General features: G+C 38.3%; 1 protein-coding gene across 3 annotated transcripts in view; it reads right to left on the reverse strand.

Annotated features, from left to right (window-relative positions):
- The window catches only part of IMPA1 (inositol monophosphatase 1), a 50,640-nt gene that overhangs the window by 11,020 nt on the left and 19,809 nt on the right, over positions 1-19,811 (reverse strand). For all 3 annotated transcript variants that reach the window (XM_069100190.1, XM_069100191.1, XM_069100192.1), the window contains 3 exons: positions 15,465-15,569; positions 7,308-7,353; positions 1,282-1,390 (listed from right to left, as the gene is read on the reverse strand). In XM_069100190.1, the coding sequence (XP_068956291.1) occupies positions 1,282-1,390; positions 7,308-7,353; positions 15,465-15,569 (260 nt within the window). The remainder of the gene's footprint in view (positions 1-1,281; positions 1,391-7,307; positions 7,354-15,464; positions 15,570-19,811) is intronic.

Below are 19,811 nucleotides of genomic sequence, written 5' to 3' on the forward strand. Positions count from 1 at the left end.
CTGGCAAATAATAGATGTCTGTTAAATGTCTGTTGACTGAACCTTCCTTAATTTCATTAACTGAAAATAATATCTCCCTTTTAAAATTTTCTTACAGTACTTTGTCTAGATCTTTGCTTTGCCCTTATTATATTTTACTCTGTATTATATTTACTTAATTTTATAAATGTGTATTAGTATGTATAAATGTACATATGATGGGGGGATGGCAATAGGTTATACAGGGGCTCCAATCAATGACCAGAGTACCTGCTGTGTAGTCTGGAAGGAATTCACTAGGCCCAAGCCATCTCTAGAGTAGGATTGTAAAAGTTTATTGTTACACTGTGCAGGGGGCAAGAGTTCTTAGGAAACCTGCAAACTTAAAGAAGTCATAGGTATAGTTTTTAAGGAGTCAAGACAGTAAATCAGGTATCAATTATGCTAACTAGGTAAGTAAGAGTGGGATTAGGGAGGAGTTAAGGAGTGGTCAGTGCGTAAAGGGACATGCACTTTTAGTATCAACTGCAGTGTATTGCCCATAATTCACTGGGAAATAGCCCAAGGGGGCGCTACCTGGAGGTGTGGTTTTAGGCTTGAAACGTCATTAAGACAGCTAGAGGTCAAGGGCTTACTAAGAAGTGCCTAGTCTGCCACCCATCAGTGTTATGTTTGACAAGATGGATGTTGGGAACCAAGGCTAACGGAGACTCAGTATGTGTATAATTAGCTAAGGAGTTAACTTACAGATAGTGCATTGAAGGATTCATAGGTGCAGCTGGCCGTTATACTAAGGGGATTTAACATCTGCCTAAGCTAAAATGTTTATAGATGGTTTAGTGAAGGATTCATAGGTGTAGCTTGTTATTGTTCCAAGCAGAAATAAACAGTTCATGAGTTGTTGCTGGGAAGAGTGCTGGCATGAGGAAGGGGCAGAGTAAACACTCTGAGACTGGGGGGGGAGGGGGATGTGATTTTACAGACTGGTTTTACAAACTGATATTACAGACTGATGTTACAGACCCATGTTACAAACATAGATCCCAAGCACCCCATCACATACATATAAATATGTGTATTATCTTTTCCTCTCATTAGACTCTAGAAACTTCTTGTGGGCAGGCATCATATCACTTTCATTTTTTTATTCCTAGCTTCTAGAAAAATTTTATATATAGTTGCAATAATGTTTATTGAGCTGAATCATTTGAAGAATTCAAAATTATAACAAAGGTAATTCAAAGCCTTCTGAATTGGTCGTCTATTTTCTCTCTACCACCAAAAATTACTTAATCAACTTACCTTCTTGTCCTGACACCTGAAGTCTTTGATCATTGCAAAAAGCCCCTTTTCCTTTCCTGCCAGTATACATTTTATCTTCTATACAACTGTATACAACTCCAAATTCCATCTACAGAAGAGAAACAGTTACAAAAGTATAACACTGAACTCAGTATGTATTATTCATAAAGGAAATCTTCAGTAGCAAGAGAATATGTTTACATATAATTACTTTGGTGATCTGACTAGTGATTTCACTGATATAGAAAACTCCAGCAGATTTTTTTACTTTATTTTTCTTATTTTTTTGGTCTGTTTTCTTTTGCAACATGGCAAGTATCAAAATCAAATTGGCTGCCTTCTCAAGAAGGGGGAAGATACAGGAGGGATAAAGAAAATTTAGAACTCAAAATTTTTTTTAAATGAATGTTAAAAAAAAATTTTACCCACTAATTGGGAAATATTTAACAAAATAAAAAAAGATGTAAAAGATGTAAAAACTCCTACCATTTCAGAACAAGAGGCACTGACTGGGGCACTAAGATGTTGTAGCAGCAAGCACCCCAGCATCCCCAGGGTGGCTGCCAACACACGTTCTTAGATTTGCTTTGCTAAAGGAAAGTAACTCAAAATGGGTTAACAAGCTTACTTTAATCAGTCAAACATATATCGTTTACCTAGTTCAGGGGGAAAAGGTCAGCACCCTGAGTATACAGAGGTTACAAGCATAAGTTACAAGAACATTTCAACAGACAGGCTTCCAAACTGTCCAACCATTACATACATCCATATCTAACCCCAGTTACCAGAGAGGGAAGCATCAACATCTGGGTTTTCAAAGGGGGGAAGAAGGGGTCTCTCAACAACAGCTGCCCAGAGTCTCATCTGGTCAAATCACACAACACTTCTCAAAGTGAGCCCCAAAGCAAAGCCTCACATCAGGGCTTATATAGCCTTCTCCTGGCTCAGAGAATATAACAACCTTCTTGACCCACTGCCCAATCACAAAGTATCTCCTGAGAAACAAGCCTCCCACCCCAGGCTCCAGGTGCACTTAAGCCTAGGGGCAGGGAAGATATTAAAAATTTACATTCCTATAACAGATGTTAAGTGACTTGCCCAGGGTCACACAGACAGAATGTCAAAGGAAGGACTTTAACTCCAGCCTTTCTTTCTCCAACCACAACACTTCATCCACCACTCCATACTGCCATGTGTTTAGTTAAATAAAATAATCTGGCTAAGCAATTTAACTGCTAGACATTTAAAATATAGATTTCTAGACAAGTCTGAGTTTAAAAAGATCTTGAGGTCATTTAGACCCAGACATTAAAATAAAATTTAAGCCGTCCAGCCTATTCCAAAACTCGCTGCCACTTTCCTAGAAAAGTACCCTACTCCTGGATCCTACCTCTTTCCTTCACTTTCTTTCTCTCCCTTGGCTTCCTATAAATTGAGCAGTTTAGGAGGGAAGGTCTTCTCTTATCCATGATTCCAAACTAGAAGTTTATGTCCCACACACATTACTTCTAGAAGTCAAGCTCCATGGCTTAAACTAGTTATACAAATTTCCTGAAGTTCCCTTCAGGCTTCCTAACCTAAACCAATCATTAATACCTAAGAGTTGGCCAGCTCAGAAGGCCTCATTACTATTAATCTGTAATTAAAATTACTATTAATCATTACTATTAATAATATTAATTATTACTATTAAGTGAATATTCATTGAGTGTATGTGATGTCCCTCATTAGAATAGAAGCTCCTTGAGAGCAAGAACTTTCTTTGTGTCCCCCACAGATTAGCACAGTGCCTAGTACATAGTAGGAGCTTAATAAATGCTCACTGACTGATGTAAGTACTACACATACTAGGTTATGAAGACAATAAAAAGGAATTTAGTTGTTTGAAAGGGGACCCAAGAGGAATAATCCATAATAATCTGCACAAATTAATAAGGGATAACCTCTCTATTATTGCTACCAGAATGATCTTTTTTTTGTAAACGTATATATTTTATTTTTTTGTTTTCATTTTTCAAATGCTTTATTAACTTCTGATTTACATCATTCATTTCCGCCAGATTTTGAGTTACACATTTTCACCCCGTTTTTCCCCTACCCACCACCCCAAAATAGCAGACCCACAGGATATCCCCTCCTCCAATCTGCTCTCTCCCATATCTTCTCTCATACTCCCTTTGACTTTTCCAGTAGGGCATGGTGGATCTCTATGCCCCATTGCCTGTATATCTTATTTCCCAATTACATGTAAAATAGCATTATTCATAGTACACACACACACACATATATATATATATATATATACATATATATTTTTTTTTTAAACATTTGATACTAAAACTTTGAATTCCAGATTCATTCCCTTCCTCCCTTGTCACCCGCCCTTACTGGAAAGATAAGCAGTTCAGTATAGGTTGTACATGTGTAGCTTATACGAAACATTAACATAGTTGATATATTGTAAAATACTGACTATATTTCCCTCCCTCCTATCCCACCACCCACTTGTTCTATTCTCTACTTTGATCCCACCCCTTTTCAAAAGAGGATGCTTCCAACTTCCCTCCCCCCCAGCCTGCCCTCCATTCCAACATCCCCTCTCTCATCCCCTTCCCCTCTACTCTCCTGGTAGAGATACCCTATTTAGTGTGTATTTCATTCCCTCCCTGAGCCAAATTCAACGAGAATAAGTTCGACCCATTCCCTTTTGCCTTCCTATTCTTCCTCTCCATTGTAACCATTTTCTCTTGCCTCTTACCCCATTCTGTCTCTCCCCATCTCCTCTCATTATATTCCTCTCACCTTTTAATTTCACCTTTTAAGTATCATCCCTCATCCCTTCCTATTAAATTGGTCCTGTGCCCTCTATGTCTACCTGTAAACATATATACAGATTCACATATGTAGTCATATGTCTGTATACCCTCCAATACAGACATATATATTCCCTTCAACTATTTTCATACTGAGAAAAGTTTCATCAGTTACAATTATTGTTTTTCTATGTAGGAATGTTAGTAGTTCAAATTTGATAAGTTCCTTATGGTTTCTTTTCCCTGTTTACCTTCTCGTGCTTCTCTTGCTTCTGGTATCTGAATGTCAAATTTTATATTCAACTCTAGTTTTTTCAGCAAGAATGCTTGAAAGTCCTCTATGCCACTGAATGACCATCTTTTCCCCTGAAACATGATACTCAGTTTTGATGAGGAGGTGATCGTTGATTTTAATCCCAGCTCCTTTGCCCTCCGGAATATCATATTCCAAGCTCTTCGAATCCTCAGTGTAGAAGCTGCCAGATCCTGGGTTATCCTGATTGTGTTTCCACAATATTCAAATTGTTTCTTCCTGGCTGCTTGTAATATTTTCTCCCTTGATCTGGGAATTTCAGAACCTGGCTATAATATTCCTAGGAGTTTACTTTTTGGGATCTTTTTCAGGAGGTGATCGGTGGATTCTTTCAAGCTCTATTTTGCCCTCTGGCTCTAAAACATCAGGGCTGTTTTCCTTAAGAATTTCTTGAAGGGTGATTTCTAGGTTCTTTCTTTGATCATGGCTTTTAGGTAGTCCAATAATTTTTAAATGATCTCTCCTGGATCTATTTTCCAGGTCAGTGGTTTTTCCCATGAGATATTTCACATTGCCTTCTATTCTTTCATTTGTTTGGATCTGTTTAACAGCATCTTGATTTCTCAAAAAGTCATTAGCTTCCATTTGCTCCAATCTAATTCTGAAGGAATGATTCTCCTCAGTGAGATTTTGAGATTCTTTTTCCATCTGGCAAATCCAGCTTTTTAAGGCATTCTTCTCCTCACTGCCTTTTTGAGCCTCTTTTGCCATTTGAGTTAGTCTGTTTTTTAAGGTGTTATTTTCCTTAGTCAGGCTGTTGACTCTCATTTCATAATTTTCTTGCATCATTCTCATTTCTCTTCCCAATTTTTCCTCCACTTCTCTTATTTTGCTTCTTAAGGTCCTCTATGGCCTGTAACCAGCTTGTATTTTCCTTTGATGTTTTTGGTACAGGAGTTCTGACTTCACCGTCTTCCTCCTGTTCCATGCTTTGCTCCTTTTTGTCCCCAAAATAGGAGTCTAATGTTGGGTTCTTCTGTTTACTTTGTTTCCTTTGCCTGGGCATGTTGCCACTCAGTTACTTGACTTTTGGGCTTTTTGCCACAGTAGGACTCTGCTACCAGACAGGGGAGCTTCTGCCCCAATGCTGGGGTTTTCTCAGCTGCCAGAGGTATTAGTTGGGAGCCCTTGATGAAGCCTCCACATGCTCTGGCAAAGCTGGACACACACCCTAGGACCTCCACCCTAGACTGCAATCCAGATCCAAGCAAGAGCAATATACTCCTCAGACTGGTCACTTAGTCCCCCTACACTCTGCAGGGCAGGAGCTAAAGCTGCCACATGGCAGCAGCGCTGCACACTGCACCGCAGCTCTTAGAGGCTTCTCGCCCTGGGGGCAAAAGTGGAGGCGCTCCCAATTACTGGGTCCCGAAGTCCATACTGCACTGACCTCTCACTTTGTCCTTTGCATCTATGTGTTGATAATTCTTGACCACCACAGCTACTGGTGATCTGGAGTCCCTCCAGCCTGCGCCTGGTCAGGCCTGCCCTGGGGCTAAAGCCTTGACATGGGGCTGGGCTCTGTTCCCAGAAGGATTCCTGCTGGCCTGCTGGGCTGTCCTCAGCCCAGTTAGGGAGGTTAGCTTCTCTGTGTCATTTTGTGGGTTCTGTAGCTCCAAAGTTTGTTTAGAGTCCCCTTTTACATGAATTGGGGAAGGTAGAAGCTGGGAGCCGAGGGGAGGGGAGGACCTGCTTCTACTCCGCCATCTTGACTCGGCCCCCCAGAATGATCTTCCTAAAATATTAATTAATATGCTCATGTTTCTCATCTCTTGAATATAAATCCCAAACTCCTTAACTTGGCACTCAAGATCCTTTCTAATATAGCCCCAAGCTGAAAGCAGCAGATACACTGTATCTGTGGTATATAAACTATAAAATACAATAAGATTGGAGTCAAAGGACCTACGTTCAAAACTCAGTTCTGTCAAGGAACCACTTAATATCTCTGAAATTTGTTTCTTTATCCATAAACTGAAGTGGCTGGACTAGATGACCTCTAAGATCCCTTCTAACTCTCAGTCTATTCTCCCTACCTTCTTTTCCTTTTCTCTCTCATTAGTTCTCTATACAAACCCTCCATTCCAGTCAAACTGTTCTAATAGTCCCCATCATGTCAACATGCCTTTTATTTTTCCACCTTTGTGCCCTTACTCCTAATGTCTTTTCTGTTCCCCAAATACTGTCCCCACTTCCACCTATTCAAATCCTATACAGTTCAAATAACATCTCCTCAATGATCTCTTCCTCCTAGAGTCTAGACTATTTCTCCTCTGTCTGAATTCTTGTATCTGCCATGCATCCTGACTCCCCACACACACTTCTATTTTATTACATGGTGCTTTGTATTTGAATATATGTACTATCTCCTGACATAATGAAAATTCCTGTTAAGTAGGGGCCAGGTCTTATAGTTCTTTTGTACACCCATTATACTTTGTAGGTAAAATGTGCACAATGAATATCTACAGATTAATGTGGTGACAGAGACCTAACATAAAAGTTAACTGCAATGTTTCATAATACTCCCTTGTCAGGACATCCTTTATATCCATTCAAAATCTATCAAATCACCTCTGAAGTCAATCCTTGTTTATCTTTGTTTAAAAAGCTCTCATTTACAAAATTAAATAAACAGGTTTAGACTAAGCAAAGAGTCCATACATTTTTCTCAGAGCTTATTTAAATATTTGAAGGCTAATTTTAATTTTCTTCACTGCAAAGATATGAATAAACAATTATTATCATTTATAATACTAAGTAGATACCATTATACTGTTCATACATATACATTAGCCAAAATTTAACTGCAGTAAAACTCAGAAATCTTTTCCCAAGAAAATAATAATACATAATTCAAGACAGATTTCAATATCTATAAATTTTAAATGCCTACATACCTTTTTTCCCACAACAAAGCCAATGGAAACAGCTACAAATGGAAATCTTTAAAAAATAAAAAAAGAAATATTCCAAATAAATAAAATTTTTTGGTCAGACCTTTTTTGCAAGACTATGTACAATGCTATGCTGACAGTTTCAAATAATACAGAAAAAAGAAAAAATATTGTGCTTTTTTTCTACTGAAGAAAAATCACAGTATGATACAATGTTTATTAATAATCTTTCAGTTGTATTCTAAAATTACTTCAAATGTGAGAACATACTTCTTCTACATATAGTCTTGATCTACTCTGACTTTATTTCAAATTAAAAGGATTATTGAATTTTTAAAAACTAATTGTTTCCAAGTGTCTCCAAGATGATGTATATTAAGTATAAATAGAGAGGTGATGAACTAGAAGCAAAAAATGAAATATATATTTTTAGGCATGTCTAATGTGTGGATTCCTCAACTGATTATACTTATCTATCACAAAGAACTTTAAGATTTTGAGGAGAAAAAAAGGGAGCAGTGATAGTAATTTTTTAAAAAATATCAATAAAATACATTTCAAATTTAGAGAATAAAAGAAATTTCAGGAGACAAAGACAAACAGAAGAGTTTTGGAACGTTTTAGACTTGTTAATGGTTGATCACAAAGGAGATTCACAATTTCATTTACAATCCTTTTTTTTCTGCTTCTTTGTATATGAAAGTTATCATGTTTAAGTTCATAACAAAAAAGTAATTTTTTAAAAAGAGAGATCAGTGGAACATATTGCCCATCAGACTTATGGATAGGAGAACTGATGAATAAACAAAGAGATAGAGAGGGCTATGAAATGTAAAATGGTTCATTTTGATTACATTAAATTTAAAAGGGTTTGTAGAAATAAAACCAATGTAGCCAGGACTGGAAGGAAAACAGAAAATTGGGGGGGAGGGGGAGGAACTTAATAGACAGTTTGTCAGATAAAGGTCTCATATCTCAAATGTATAGAGAACTTTGCCAAATTTATAAGAATATGAGTCATTGTCACTCCCCAACTGATAAATGGTCACAGGATATGAACAGGCAATTTTTGGAAGAAGAAATCAAAGCTATACAGTCATATAAAAAATGCTGTAAATCATTATTGATTAAAGAAATGAAAATTAAAACAACTTTGAGATATTATCTGATACCTATAAAACAGGTTAAAATTATAGAAGGGAGAAATAACAAATGTTGGAAGAGATAGGGAAAAACTGATATACTAATACACTGTTGGTGGAACTGTGAATTTATCCAACTATTTTTTTTTTTTGCTTTTTGGAGGGGAGAAGGTAAGGCAATTGGGGTTAAGTGACTTGCCCAAGGTCACATGGCTAGCTTTTTGTGTTAAGTGTCTGAGGCCAGATTTGAACTCAGGTCCTCCTGACTCCAGAGCCGATGCTCTATTCACTGTGCCACCTAGCCATCCCTTATCCAACTACTCTTAAGAGCAATTTGAAATTATGTCCAAAGAATTATAAAACTGTGTATATCCTTTGACCCAGCAATACCACTATAAGGTCTATTTCTCACAGTGATCAGGAAAAAAAAGAAAAGAACTTATATGTTCTAAAATATTTATAGCAACTCTCTTTGTGGTAGTAAAGAATTGGAAACTGAAGGATGCACAACAATGGGGAAATGGCTATCCAAGTTGAGGTACATGACTACAATGGAATACTACTGTGCTGTAAGAAATGATGAGTAGGCTGATTTTAGAAAAACATGAAAAGATTTGAATGAAATAATGAAGAGTGAAATGAGAATACAGAACCAAAAGAACATTGTATATAAGAACAGCAATTTTGTTTGAAGAATTAACTGTGAACAACTAAGCTATCTATTATAAATATTCAAATCAACTACAAAGGACCTATAAAGGAACATGCTACCCACCTCCAGAAAAAGAATTGATAAATAGAAGTATGCATGGTATGGGTTTACACACACACACACACACACACATCCTACCTGTGTCAAATAATGGTCTTCTCTAGTGTAGGGTAGGGAGGGAGGGAAGGAGGGAAGAAAGGAGGGTATAGTTCATAATTTAAAATGTAACCAAAAAAATTTTTTAAAAATTTTTTAATTGACTGAAAAGATCACTAACAGAAAATCATTCTCTCAGTTGAAAATTTTGTCTCATATTTTACAGAAAAAATTGAGGCCATTTACCATAAACTCCCTCTTCCTCATCTCCTATCACTCAGAAGCCTTCTATCACTATCTGTTCCTTCACTCTTGGCTCACATAATGAAGTGGCCTTACTCCTTACCAAGGTTTACCCCTCTACCTGCTCAAGTGATCTCATTCTATCTCATCTCCAAAACATTGCCCCTTCTCTCATCCCCACTCTTTCACTTATTTTCAATCTCTCCCTCTCTTACTAAATGATTTTCTACTGCCTACAAACATGCCCATGACTCCTCTATCCTGAAAAAATCATCATTTGATCCTGCTATCCCTTTTAACTATCATCCTATACCTCTTCTGCCCTTTCTAGTTAATCTCCTCCACTTTCCCCTCACCCTCTTCTTAACCCCTTACAATCTGGCTTCCAATCTTATCATTCCACTTAAACTGCTCTTTCCAAAGCTACTCTCTTAGTTGCCAAACCCAAGGGCCTTTTCTCAGTCCTCATTCTCTCCTTGATTTCTCTGTACTCTTTGACTCTGCTGATCACTCTCTCTTCCCTAATACTCTCTTGTCTCTAGATTTCCAGGACATCACTCTCGTCTGCTTTTTCTCCTCCCTATCAAACTGCTCTTTCACAGTTTCCTTTGCAGGATCCTTGTCCAGATCATTCCCTCTAACTGTAAGTATCCAACAGCATTCTGTCCTGGGTCCTCTTCTGTGCTCCCTGTACCCTACTTCATATGGTGATTTCATCAGGATCCATGGATTTAATTACCATCTTCATGCAGATGATTTCCTAATCTACCTTTCCTGCCCCAATCTCTCTGCTGACCTCCAATATTGTATCTCTAACCGCTTTTCAGACATCTCAATTGGATGTTCAATAGATATCTTAAGCTTAATATGTCCAAAATGGAACTCATTATCTTGCACCCTAATTAAACCTTCCCTCCTTATTTAATTTCCCTTTTACTTTAGAGGGCAACACCACTCTCCCAGTCCTTTAGACTCAAAACCTAGGAGTCATCCAGGATTCCTCATTATCTCTCACCCTTCCATGTCCAAGCCATTGCCAAAGCCTATCAATTTTACTTTTGCAATATTAATCAAATATGTCCCCTTCTCTCTTCATATACTGTTACCGATCTAGTGGCCCTCATCACCTCACACATGGATTATTGTAATAGCCTGCTGGTGGTTCTGCCTGTCTCAAGTCTCTCCCCACTCCAATTTATCCTCCATGCAGCCACTAAAGTGATTTTCCTAAAGTGCAGGTCTGATCATGTTAACTCTACTTCCCATCCCCCAGCCCTACTCAATAAACTCCAGTGGTTCTCTGTTGCCTCTAGGAACAAATACAAAATGTTCTGTTTGGCATTCAAACCCCTTCATAATCTAACCCCTTCCTATGTCTCCAATCTTTTTACATCTTCCTCCTCAACAAGTACTCTTCAATCCAGTGATCCTGACCTCCTAGGTATTCCACAAAGACAGGGGTGGGGAGCCTGCAGCCTCTAGGTCACATGTGGTCCTTAATAAAAGGATTTGCTCTGTAAAACTTGAACTCAGTCAAAAGGTTGCCCCCAAGGACCTAGAAGAACACATGTGGCCTTGAGGGTGCAGGTTCCCTACCCCTGCACAAAGTCATTCTATCTCTTGACTCCAAGCATTTTCTCTGGCTGCCCTGACATTCCTGGAATGCCCTCCCTTCTTACCTCCAACTACTGATCTCCTTTCCTTCCTTACCAGCTAAAATTCCACCTTCTACCTCTCAATTCCAGTGCCTTTCCTCTTTTAACTATTTCCTTTGACCCACATATTGCTTGCCTTGTATATATTTGCATCCTTGTTGTCTCTCCCATTAGACTGAGTTTCTTGAAGGCAAGAACTGTTTTTTTCCGCTTTTTGCATCCAGTTTTTAGCAGAGTGCCTGACATTTACTAAACGTTTAATAAATGTTTATTGAGTGATTAACTGCAAAAACCAATATGGTTTAGAACAGGTAATGAAAAATACCTTCCTCCTCATAGCAGAGAGTTACCAGGGGAAAATATTATATACAGTTAGATGGGACTTCTACAAAGCCTCAACACTCCATCGAGAAGCTTCACTACAATCCTAGAATGCACAGTCTCTACCTCTGATTGGAAGTATTTTTGTCTTCCAGCCCCTCTTCTCCTCCTTTAAGATTCCTTTTACGCTTATTCCCCCATGAGAATGTAAACTCCTGGAGGGCAGGGTCTATATTTCTTCATACAAGAATTTGTATCCTCATCACTTAGCACCAGGCTGACCACATAGTAAAGGCTTAATAAATGCTAGTTGATTGACTACTGACTACAGATATTTTTACTTAACTGTTTTCCTTTGTTATAAGAATTCAGGTTGTAGATGGGGGAAGAGGGAATATCCCCAAAATGATAGAGATGAAAGGATAAACTGTTATCAATAAAATATATTTTTTAAAAATAACAATAAATGATCTTTTGGCTCTATAACCAAACTTTTTTGTTCTTATAGAATCATAATTTTAATACTATTAGCATTATATTTTATTATTAGGACAATTCTCAATTCAGTGGGTAATAACATTTATATCATTAAAGGAACAACAGATTAAAAGCTTTCTTTAGTGAAAGGAAGTATGGTATGGAAATATGCCCTTTATAAAAGGAAGAAGCAGGAGCCAGCCTATGAAGCCTCAGGTTACATCTGATAAGGCTAGGTGTCTCCCTAGGTATATGGTATACAAAGGAGACATGAAATCTGTTCCTCTTCTCTCTATATAGTGTTTCACTTGATGAGCTCTTCAACACATGGACTCAATTATTGTCTCTGTGCAGATGATTCTCACATCTGTATATCCAACCCTAACCTTTCTACTGACCTCCAGGGTTCACATCTACAGCTGCCTACTGGACATTTTGAACTAGATATCTATTCATAGATATCCTGAACTCTACATGTCCAAAACTAAACTAATCTTTCCCTTCAAACCCTCCCCTCTTCCCAATTTCCCTATTACAGTCAAGGGTACCATTATCCTCCCAGTCGCCCACGCTGACAACCTAGATGTTATCTTCCACTCCTCACTCTCTCTTGCTCCATATCCCATCAGTAGTTAAATCTTGTCCTGATAAGTCCTAACGGCTTGTAACATCTTTAGTGTGTACTCCCTTCTCTCTTCTGACACTGCCATCACCTTGGCATAGGCCTTCATCACCTCACATTTGAACTATCTGGAATGGCCTGTTAATTGGTCTCCCTACTGCAAGTCTCTCCCTAGACTGCTTCCTCTTCCAGTCAGCTGTCAAACTGATCATCCCAAAGTACAGATCTGACTATGACATTCCTCTATTCAAAAAATTCCTGTGGCTCCCTATTATCTCAAGGATTAAATATAAAATCCTGTTTTTTCAAAAGCATATGTATTCAAGTATGAAGGACAAACAGCAGCAGCAAAGACCTTTAGAATATGGCACCCAAATTACCAGTCTTCTTACACTTTACTCTCCTCCACACCACACCCCATGCTCTGCAATCCAATGATACCAGTCTCCATTTCCTGATTCTGTGAATTTTCACTGGTTGTCTGCCATACCTAGAATGCTTTCCCACTTCATCTCACTGCCTCTTGACTTCTCTGGCTTCTTCCTTCAGGACTCAAGTAAAGTTCTACCTTCTACAAGAAGCCTTTTCCAATCCTCCTTAATCTTAGTGCCTTCTGCCAATTTATTCTGCATGTATCATTTGTACCTAACAGTTTGCACGCTTTTTCCCTCATTAGTCTGTAAGCTCCTCGAAAAGAGGAACTTATTTTTGCCTTTCTTCGTATCCTCAGTTCTTAGCACTGCCTGGTGCATAGTAGACACTTAATAAATGCCCGCTGAGTTGACTTCAACAAGTTGAGAAATACGTTGCCACTACGACTGAACCTCTTTTCAGAATCACTTTAAACTATTAGGAGGATAAAATGACTAGCTTCTTTTGTCATTTTACATCTCAAAACAAAGACTTCTTTACATTCTAGCAAAGCCTCAATACCACCACTCTGTATCAGGTATTTATCATAACCCAGATTTAGGATTAACACTGAACTTTGGTGAACAAACTGCTACTGGTTTTGCTAAACCAAAATGTCACTTCTGGGAGTTGTAACAAAAATTAGAACTGGCTGTGTTTAGCATTGCATAGTCATCTCTATGAGAGGCAGAGGAGTCAGGAAAAACTAGATTGAAATCGTACTTCTAGCACATATATATGTAACCAAGGACAAGTCATTTAACCTCTCAATGCCCCCAGGAAATTCTAAGACTAAATTTCAGACAAACTGCTGACTTGTGTCACTGGAGAGAGTGGCCATACCAAAAAGTCCTGCACTGATGCAATCAGGGGACCAGGTCAAAAAAGAGTCTTAACTATAAAAGCACAACAATATTAACATGTATGTATCAACTGCTATCTCAAAAGAGAGACAAGATCAGAAAAACATGCAAGAATTAATTAAAAGTTTTAATTGGATTAAACATGAAAAGAACTGAGTTCATGGCTGAAAGGAGTTCAACAAAGGTAGGAGGACACTGGCAGAGGTGTGCTGGTAAATCTTTAACAATGAGCTCTCATTGGCATGTGGGGGGAGAACATGACACACTTTTAAATTTAATCTGAATACGGACATTTTCTTCATTGCTTTAAATCTATCAATGAAACTTAAGCCTAGATCTGTAGCATTTGCCAATTTCTGAGGTATAAATGCTCATGCTGAAAATATAGCAATTGGCTCTCAAGAACCAAGAGAAGCTGGCTCCAGCACATGTTGGCCATTAGAAACAGGTCTAGGAAACACATTCTCCTTTGAGGCTATTTATCATTCATATATTTAGGGCCAGAAGAAACAACAGAAGTCTCCTTGTCTAAGGTTTACTTTTTATAAATGAGGAAACTGAGACCCAGGGAGATGAAGTGATTTGCCAAAGGTCACATACATAGGCAGTAAGTGAAAGGGCCAGGACTTCAATGCAGGCTTTTCAATTCCATACATATCCTAAACCTAAGAAGGGTTTATATTTTTTACAGTTTTATATAGACTCAAGACAACCACTGCATGCCAAGTATGCACGTGTATATGTAGAGATAGAGATAAGAGTCAGTGACAAAGGTCATAGATCTACAACTACAATGGACCTAATGGACCTCAAAAGGCCATCAAGTTCAACTTCTCATTTTACAGATGAGGAAACTAAGGTCCATGGAAGCTAAATTACTTGCCCAAGTCACAAAAGTAATAACTGTCAGAGGAAAGACTTAACCCAGGTCTCTTGATTCCTGAGCCTATGCTCTTTCCAGTGTAAGTTGCATGAGTCCCCCACCTCCCACCCCCCAAAAAAATCTACTCATTTAAGGAAAATAAAATTGATTCTCATTAGTAATAATTATCTTAAGATTATCTAAAAATAATTATCTAACATTTAATAATATTTTCCTTCCTCTATTTACTCTTCCTTCTGAATGGTATTCTTTCCAGATTCTGTGTCTATTCTGACTACCCTCTTCCCCATATGGATTTTAATTCCCTAATCTCTCAGCAGACACCGAAACTTTGAGAGGCCATGCTGTTCCATATTTAAATTTTCATTTGGCTCTAGAAAGGAATCTGAGACAGCCAGGGGACAATTTGGTGACAAATACAACAGGTTTATAATCCTAATAACTACATTCCGGATTGAGAGTTAACTGAGAAAAATAAAATAGCATTTATCAAAAACAATGTTAAACATTGCTTTATAACAGTTGGCCATTTTTTGAAGAAGCTTAAATAGGACAATGATTTTCTAAATGGCAAAATGTTAAAAATTTTAGAATTCTAAAACAAAAAATCCAACAGCATACAACACAAAAAATTGCTAACAATGCCATTTGTACTCATTAATTCATTTGATTCTCACAAAACATGGCAAAAAATTTCCATTTTATTGATAGTAGTATTATTGGAGTGGTACATACCTATGAACAAAGTTAGTAGTTCCATCAATAGGATCAATTATCCACGTGGGATTATCAGTCAAGACACTGTACTCCCCAGCAGCCACTGATTCCTCACCGATGAAACTAAAAGATAAGAATACCAGGTCAAATGATATGAACCGGCAGTTTTCAGAAAAAGAAATTAAAATTATCTATAGTCATATGAAAAAATTCTCTAAATCACTATTGTCTATTAATAAAGAAATGCAAATCAAACTCTTAGGTACCACATCACGCTTGTCAGACTGGCTAAGATGACAAAGGAGAAAAATTATAAATTCTGGAGAAAATGTGTGAAAATTGAAACACTAATGCACTATATTGGTAGAGTTCTGAACTGATCCAACCATTCTTAAGAGCAATTTGGAACTATGCCCAAAGGGCTATAAAAATGTGCATACCCCTACATTCAGAGAAAGAACTAGAAAGAACACAGTTTGAATGCAGATTGAAGCAAACTATCTGCTCTCGTTCTTTTTCTTGTTTGGTTTTATTTCCTTTTTCCCATTGTTCATTCCATCTGTTACAATCCTTCCTCACAATCTGACTAACGCCTAAAGTGAAAGTATTTGCAGATCCTATACTTGATTGCATACTGCCAGAGGGGGAGGGGGAGAAAATTTGAAACTCAAGGGATTGTGGAACTGAATCTTGTAAAATAAAAGCAAACAATAAAGACAAAAAAATTTTTTTTAATGGTGCATACCTTTTGACCCAGCAATACCACTTCTAGGACTGTAACCCAAAGAGATCATAAAAACGGGAAAAGGACCCACCCATATGTACAAAGACATTTATTGCCGCTCTTTTTGTGGTGGCAAAGAATTGGAAATCGAGGGGCCGCCCTTCAATTAAAGAATGGTTCAACAAGTTGTGTTATATGAATGTAATGGAATACTATCGTGCTGTAAGAAACGATGAGCAGGAAGTGGAAGTCGCGGCAGAGGGAGACTAGGAGGTGGTGGGTGCGCCTCAGGCCGCCGCGTAAAGGGAGGAGGGAGAGGAAGGGAGGGGTTGAGGCGCCTCCAGTTGCGGCCTCTCGCTCCACTCCCGGCTTCGCCCAGGTGGCTGAGGCTGAATGTTGATAGTTGGGGGGAAGCAGAGCGGGGAGGGGGAAACGCCGGGTGTGGAGACTGGAAGGACAGGAGCCCCCGCCCCACTCCGTCGCGGGAGCGCGCGCACGCAGACGTCTCGGCGGCCGGCGGCCGGGGTGAAGAGTGAGCGGCTTCTTTCGGAGCTCCGAGCCCCCGGGGGGATTCACCAGCGTCTCCGCCGCCCCCAGAGGAACGCCAGGGCCGGCCGCTGCCGCCCTCCCAGAGGGATGAAATTGGCTTTTCCCAAGTGGCAACAAGACCTGCTTCCAAATTAGACATCCTGTGGCAACATAGCCTTATGGGAGACTGGTGATTAATGGCCACAGAGGAGGTATAGCTACAGGAAATCAGAAGTTTGCTCAACCTGGGACATTTCAGCCATTGAACCAGAGAACAGAGAGAAGTGGAGCAGGGTGCCAGTGTGGAGTGCTACACCAGGCAGGAAGGAAAGGAGGCTGGACTCTAGCTGGGACCAGTTCTGTACTCACTGAGGCTAGTGAAAAGTGAATCCCCAGTGTGGTGTGGCTTTGAGTTCCAACCTTCAGATCTCCCTTCAAAAGAAAAAGAATCAGAAACTGAATGATAGGGGCATAAAAGAAAAAAGGCTGAAATTACTAAAGGTCCCAGAAGAAAATTCTGTTTAAAAAGTTGAGTGTGTACGGAAATATTAATAGTTTAGCTGTTAATAACAGAAGCAAAGATGGCATCTAAACAAACCCAGAAATCTCTGAGTAAATATAACAAGACAAAGAAAAATGAAGCAACTCGTGATGAGGCAGCAAAATCTTTGGATTCCCAAGAGTATGGAATCACAGCAGGATGTACCCAAATGGTACAAGAGAGAAATAAGATGTGTAACCTTGGGCAAGTTAAGGCCAAAAAAAAAAAAGAGAGAGAGAGAGAAATAAGAATTTTCAAAGCAGAATGTATGGCCTATACAGGAGAAATAAATGACAGGATTGAAAAACTGTAATCTGCCTTAGCAAATCTCTCCAAAGAAGCAAAAGAGAAAAAGCTTTAATTCCATGAGGATCACAGAATAAAGAAGAAATGAAGAGGTATAAAGACCATGAATAAAAGAATAAAAGTTTAGAATTGACAGAAAAAAAGAATTGATGAAAATAACAAAGTTAAAAAAATCCTTTTAAGAAAAAGACACAAATATTTAAAAAATAACAAAATTAGTTAAAGGAGAGAAGAATGGAGAATTTTAATCAACTAATGGAGAAATATTTTTAAAGAAGAATGAAAAAGGAATGAATAAACTTTAAAAACTAGGGGAAAGGATGACAAACGGGGGAGAATGGAAGAATATTTTTTATCTATTTATTTGTTCATAGCATTCCTTTTTTTATATTTTGAGTTCCAGATTCTCTCCCTCCCCTACCCGTTGAGAAGGCAAGCAATATGATAACCCATTATACCTGTGAAGTCACTTAAAACTTTTCTGTTTTGAGGAGGGGCAGGCAGCCAAAAAAAGTGAAAATGAAATTCTTACATCTGCACTCAGTTCACCAGTTCTGTCTCCAGAGGTAAATGGCATTTTTCATCATGAGTCCTTTTGGAGTTAACCTGGGTCATTGTATTGATCAGAGTAGTTAAGTCTTTCTAGTTGTCTTTCATAGTTGACCATCGTTACAGTATTGCTGTTTCTGTGTATAATATTCGCTAGTTCTGCTCACTTCACTTTTTATCAGTTTGCTTATGTCTTCCCAGGTTTATCTGAAACCGTTCTGTTCATCATTTCTTATAGCATGGTACTATTCTATCACAATCATATACCACGAGTTGTTCAGCCATTCCACAATTAATGGACATCCCCTGAGTTTCCAATTCTTTGCCACCACAAAAATAGCTGCTATAGGGTGGCAAGGTGACACAGTGAGTAAAGCACTGGCCCTGGAGTCAGGAGAACTCTCAGACACTTAACACCCACACAAAAAAACCGTGTAACCTTGGGCAAGTTACTTAACCCCAATTGCCATCCAAAAGGCAAAAAAAAAAGAGCTGCTATAAATATTTTTGTACATGTGGGTCCCTTTCCTTTTTCTTTGATCTCTCTGGGATACAGACCTAGTTAGTGGTGTTACTGAATCAAAGAGCATGCCCTTTGGGCATAGTTCTAAATTGTTCTCCACAGTGGCTAGACCAATTCAAAACTCCATCAGCAATGCTTTAGTGCCCTTATCCTCTTTAGGGCCCACATCCTCTCCAACATTTGTCATTTTCCTTTTCTGTCACATTAGCCAGTCTGATAAGTATGAGGCAGTACCTCAGAATTGTCTTAATTTGCATTTCTCTACTCAGTAAAGATTTAGAGCATGTTTTCATCTGACTGTTGATAGCTTTGATTTCTTTTGAGAATTGCCTATTTATATCCTCTGACCATTTATCAGTTGGGAATGGAGGGAGAAATTTAAGGGTGAAGAGATCCTACAGAAATTAGGTTTCTTTAAAATAACTTAAGCAAAAAATAACCTAAGAAACAATAATATCTTTAAAGGGGATGCATTTTTAAGAACCCCATTTCAGAAAAAGAAAGCCATATTAGAGACAAGGAAAAAATAGAAGTCTAACTCACAACTTTATATGTGAATGGATTAAATAATCCAATAAAACAAAAGTTCAAATTGAGTAAGAAAAGAACTCCAAAATCTGTTGCTTATCAGTTTTATTGAGTTTTTTTTTCCCTCTTCATTTTTGTTTCCTTTAAAAAATAGTCTTTGTTATATGGAGTGACCCCTCTGAAAGGAAAGGGATACTAGAAGAAATTAGTCAATGTAACAACAAATTATATCAATAAAAATTTTTAAGTGGTGGTAATCAGGTAACCCCCCAAAAAAAGAAATTATGAGCAGGCGGACTTCAGAAAAACCTGGAAAGACTTATATGAACTGATACTGAGTGAGGGTATTAGGGCCAGGAGAACATTGTACAGTTATAGTCACACTGTGCGATGACTAACTTTGATAGACTTAGTTCTTCTCAGCAATGCAAGGTTCAAAGACAACTGCAAAAGACTCATGATGGAAAATGCTATACACATCCAGAGAAAGTATACTATTTGTTCTCTCTCTTTTTTGTTTTGTTTTGTTTCTTCTTTCTCGTGGTTCATTCCATGAATATAATTCTTTGCAACATAACTAATGTGAAAATGTTTAATATGAATGTATATGTAGAGCCTGTATCAGATTGTATGCCATCTTGGGGAGGGTTGGGGGAGAAGGAGGAA

The sequence above is a fragment of the Petaurus breviceps genome, unplaced genomic scaffold (assembly GCF_028583685.1).
Source record: "Petaurus breviceps papuanus isolate PSGF00001 unplaced genomic scaffold, PetGlider_PUasm1.0 38, whole genome shotgun sequence".
Lineage (NCBI taxonomy): Eukaryota > Metazoa > Chordata > Mammalia > Diprotodontia > Petauridae > Petaurus > Petaurus breviceps.